This window comes from Pteropus alecto, unplaced genomic scaffold, assembly GCF_000325575.1.
Source record: "Pteropus alecto unplaced genomic scaffold, ASM32557v1 scaffold33, whole genome shotgun sequence".
NCBI classification, from domain to species: domain Eukaryota; kingdom Metazoa; phylum Chordata; class Mammalia; order Chiroptera; family Pteropodidae; genus Pteropus; species Pteropus alecto.
Window position 1 is genome coordinate 10,078,774 of NW_006435762.1, and position 4,339 is coordinate 10,083,112.

General features: G+C 34.5%; 1 protein-coding gene across 1 annotated transcript in view; it reads left to right on the forward strand.

Moving 5' to 3' along the window:
* Positions 1-4,339, forward strand: part of LOC102896269 (actin-like protein 6A) — a 20,680-nt gene that overhangs the window by 12,120 nt on the left and 4,221 nt on the right. Inside the window, exons 6-11 of the mRNA XM_025046067.1 lie at positions 146-240; positions 518-624; positions 720-809; positions 1,936-1,997; positions 2,289-2,403; positions 2,554-2,777. Coding sequence (XP_024901835.1) covers positions 146-240; positions 518-624; positions 720-809; positions 1,936-1,997; positions 2,289-2,403; positions 2,554-2,777 — 693 coding nt within the window. The remainder of the gene's footprint in view (positions 1-145; positions 241-517; positions 625-719; positions 810-1,935; positions 1,998-2,288; positions 2,404-2,553; positions 2,778-4,339) is intronic.

Here is a 4,339-nt window from a genome sequence, read left to right on the forward strand (position 1 = left end):
TTGATTTCAGTTTTCATCCCTAGATTTCCGTGAGCACATTTTAAGTCATAATACACATGATTACAGATACCTTAATAAAACCTGCCCTTTACAATAAACACTTTAGGAGCCTTTTTTCTTACTTTTCCTTAATGATTTAAACTAGATTTGCCAATGGTCGTTCTACTGGGCTCATTTTGGACAGTGGAGCCACTCATACCACTGCGATTCCAGTTCACGATGGCTATGTCCTTCAGCAAGGTACGTGTGTTTACCCAGAGTGCACGAGACGACGGGAGCTGTCGTGAGCACACAGATAACGGACTGTCAAAAGAGATCAGTTTCCAAATAATGTCTTTTAAAAAAATCTTTAAAATATATGCATATTTAAAACCATTGCATGGCTTCACGCATGCTTTGAGTGATTGTTCAGTTAATTCTACTTGAAAAAATTATTGATATTTAAATCTGAAGAGAGGCTCTGTCCCAAGGAGTTTGGGTTTAATGCTTCCTTAGCCTTGTTTAATCTGTTTCTTAGGTATTGTGAAATCGCCTCTTGCTGGAGACTTTATTACTATGCAATGCAGAGAACTCTTCCAAGAAATGAACATAGAACTGATTCCTCCGTATATGATTGCATCAAAAGTAAGCGATGATGGGATTTTCTTCTTGGAAGTTATTCCACCTCTTCACCCCATGTTGTGAGCTCTGTTAACTTAGCACATGCTTTTGGTCCTCAGGAACCTGTGCGGGAAGGATCTCCGGCAAACTGGAAAAGAAAAGAGAAGTTGCCTCAGGTGACAAGGTCTTGGCACAATTATATGTGTAATGTAAGTTACCCTTATTCTCTTTATGAAAGAGTTATAGTCTGTAAGTCTTTGAATGGAATATGAGCACTAGTTTCAAACGTTACCTTTTTAATGGTATTTTACAAATATAATTAATAGATTTTTCAGAGGGGTGGTTGCGGGTGCTTTTCATATTTGCCAAACAAATAGGTCAACAAACTACAAGATATTCTCTTAGATGACTGTGGTGAGACCTAGAATGAACTTTGTCTTGCGGGTAAAAACAAGCATTATGCTTGTGGACATATTTTGGTGGAGAAAATAGTTTTTACCTGTAGAGATCTGCTGGTATTGCTCAGTCATGTTCTCTTTTCTCACATCAGTTAGCCATGCAAAAAATATGTACTGTTCATAGCTAAGTTCCAATGAGAGTCTCTTTTCTAAAAACCCATTTCTGAACATACGACTTACTGACAGAAGAGAGGTTAGTAAAACCACCTCTTACATCACAGGTATACATTCATTTCTCACAGTAAAAGGATGTGAAAGTCATAATTTACTATGGCAGGGATATCCCCTATCTGACAGTGTTTTGTACCTAAATATAAAGATTTTTATGAGTGTTCAGTACAAGGAAAAATTGTGAATCTGATTAATAATTTTACCAAGATATTAGACAAGATTTTCCCTTAGAAGCCCAGAGGTCTTATGTTTTTCAGAACAGATTATTAAATTGTTTTGCACTAAATGCAGTCATTTAAACTTACATAAATTGCTATGTATAGTGCATGTATATATATATTCAGGTAACGAAATCTTGCTTCTAAGTCTGAGTTTATTCTTAAGAGAAAAACTGTTTTGAAAACAGTTTTGTTATGCAGGACCGTGGTACAAGGGTTCCTAGTTGTTTTTCTCCCATCAGTGTTCCATAAGTGAAACATTTAATATTCTGTCATTTAGTTTCTAATGCAGATGTTTGGAAATGGGTTTCTTGATTCTCCAGTGTCCTTGCTAGACATTTATACCCTTGAATGACTTGCTTATCCAGGAATGTGGTCCAATTGCATTTAGAAAAGTAATTTATATCTTATGTTACACAACTATAAATTGCAAAAAAAATCTCAATAATCTTGTTTTTTAAAAAAATTTTTTTTGTTTCAATCCATAGTGTGTGATTCAGGATTTTCAAGCTTCAGTACTTCAAGTGTCAGATTCAACTTACGATGAACAGTATGTTTTCTTATTTTGTCTACGAGACTTATAATTTAATAGCACATTAAACCTTCATAGTAATCACTTACAAAACTGTATACTTCATAAATGAGGAAAGAAATTGATTTTAGTTAAAAAATATCAGAATACGTTTATCTAGTCTAAAGGAAAAAAGTTACGTTTAGAAATACTGAGTAACATTTTAAAGGGAAGTAAAACATTCTCACTCTGTTTTCTTACAATTTGATTCCTTAGTAGTTTAAAATTTTGAAGAGGATTGTTTTTGCCTTGTGTTTAATATGTTTTCAGGGTGGCTGCACAGATGCCCACCGTTCATTACGAATTCCCTAATGGCTACAACTGTGATTTTGGAGCAGAGCGGTTAAAGATTCCTGAAGGATTATTTGACCCTTCCAATGTAAAGGTATGAAAGCATTTCATAAAAGCCTGGCCTTTTCTGTCTATGCAATGTACTTTTGTAATTTAAAGCCTAGATAATGCTGACTAAATTTTTTTATATGTACTTTATTGTTTGATATTCTTCTGTGTCACTACTCATTTTATTTTGTTGTAGGGATTATCAGGAAACACGATGTTGGGAGTCAGTCATGTTGTCACTACGAGTGTTGGAATGTGCGATATTGACATCAGACCAGTAAGTGCCAGTCTCCTGTTTGATGGTATAAAGGTATCTTTTAGCGCAGTGGAGTGCTGCGCCAAACTCATTTTTAAGTTTAAGTTGGCAGGTTTGGGCATCGACTTTGAAGTCTCTTTTATAACAATGTATAAAAAGATGAAGTACTAGGAAAGGAAAAATGCAACACTCTAGAGCTGTGGTGTCTAATGCTGAAGCTGCTGCCACATGTGGCAATTTAAATAGAAACAAAAATTTTGAATTTACTGTTTGAGTTGCAATAGTCGCATTATAAGCGCTGCTACTATATGACAGTGTACATAGAGAACATTTCATCATCACAGAGTTCTTTGGGGCAGCGCTGTTCTAGAGATTTCCTAAAAGGTGACAAACCAAAATATATATTATTGGTGATTTTTCTTGTATGTAATACAGTTTTACTTTAGCTTATTTTTCAAGAAGGTGAGGTTTAAATTATGTAACTTATATGGAGTGTTGTTTAAATGATACTATGTATTTTTCATGCTTCTCCAAGTTTTAATAGTAACTCCATATTATATATTATACTGATTAGTCTATTTATGATGTCATATTTAAACTCCAAATTTAATTTGTAGCCTAAATTCATTCCTTAGGTTAGAACATAAGGCCAAGAGCTAAGAGTGTATTAAAAAACCATGCTGTTAAAAAAAGACTTTTGGGTGACTATGAAAATATTTCTCATTTCAACTGGTCACTAGTAGGCATGTGATATTTCTAGGATGATAGAGATACATGTATGGACTTTTTTAGTGCAAACTCAAGGCCACTTTTGGGAGAATGCAATTGAATTGAAGTACATTTACTGTAAGAGAATGATGCCTTTGATTTTAGCTGGATTTTTCCTTTTAACTAATGCAAATTGCAGAGGGGATGCTTCTGTATTTCAGTTTCTCATTCAAAAGTTAGATGACATACCTTTGAAAAAAAATTTTAAGGGCAAATGGGGTCAAATGTATGGTGACAGACGGATATTTAAGTGGGAACACACAATGCAATATACATATGACGTATTATTTAATTGTACACTATAAATTTTAAAGCTAATGTCACACCCAACAATTTTAATTAAAAAAATATACAAATAAAAAGAACCACTTGAGAAAGAAAAAAAACAAATTTTAAAAATATGAACACAGTCACTGAAAAAGCAGCGTGACGTTTAACTTTCTGATGTGTATGTGCAATTTGGAGGTGAATATACTCCTTAAGTAGGAGTTTGAAAAAGCTCTCCATGTGGTTCTGATGCACACCTGTGCAAAAGAGAAAGGCAGCTGTAATTTGCAGGAATATTGTCAGAATGTGAGTCGTTCATCAGAGTCATGGAATAATCTTGTTGTCTGGTTTTAAATACCAGAACTTCTAGATAAGCATTCTAAGCCGAAGTCATCATAAAATATACCCCTAACTAAATATTGACAGCTATGTTCCCAGAATTTATGCTGGGTTTTAGAGTAATTGCTTCAGGTTTGTGGTTCTTGAACTTAAATACCTATTAAAATCATCTGGAGAGTTTTAAAGAATCAGACTTTGCTGGGCCACATTTCCAGAGATTGTTATTTAACTGTCCCCGGCATTGGTGTTTTAGAAGCTACCTAAACGACTGTCATCTGCAGCCAGGATGGAGAACCACCGGACTAAGCTCCTAGGTCTACACAAAAGTAAAACAATGAAAAAAGAAAGGGAA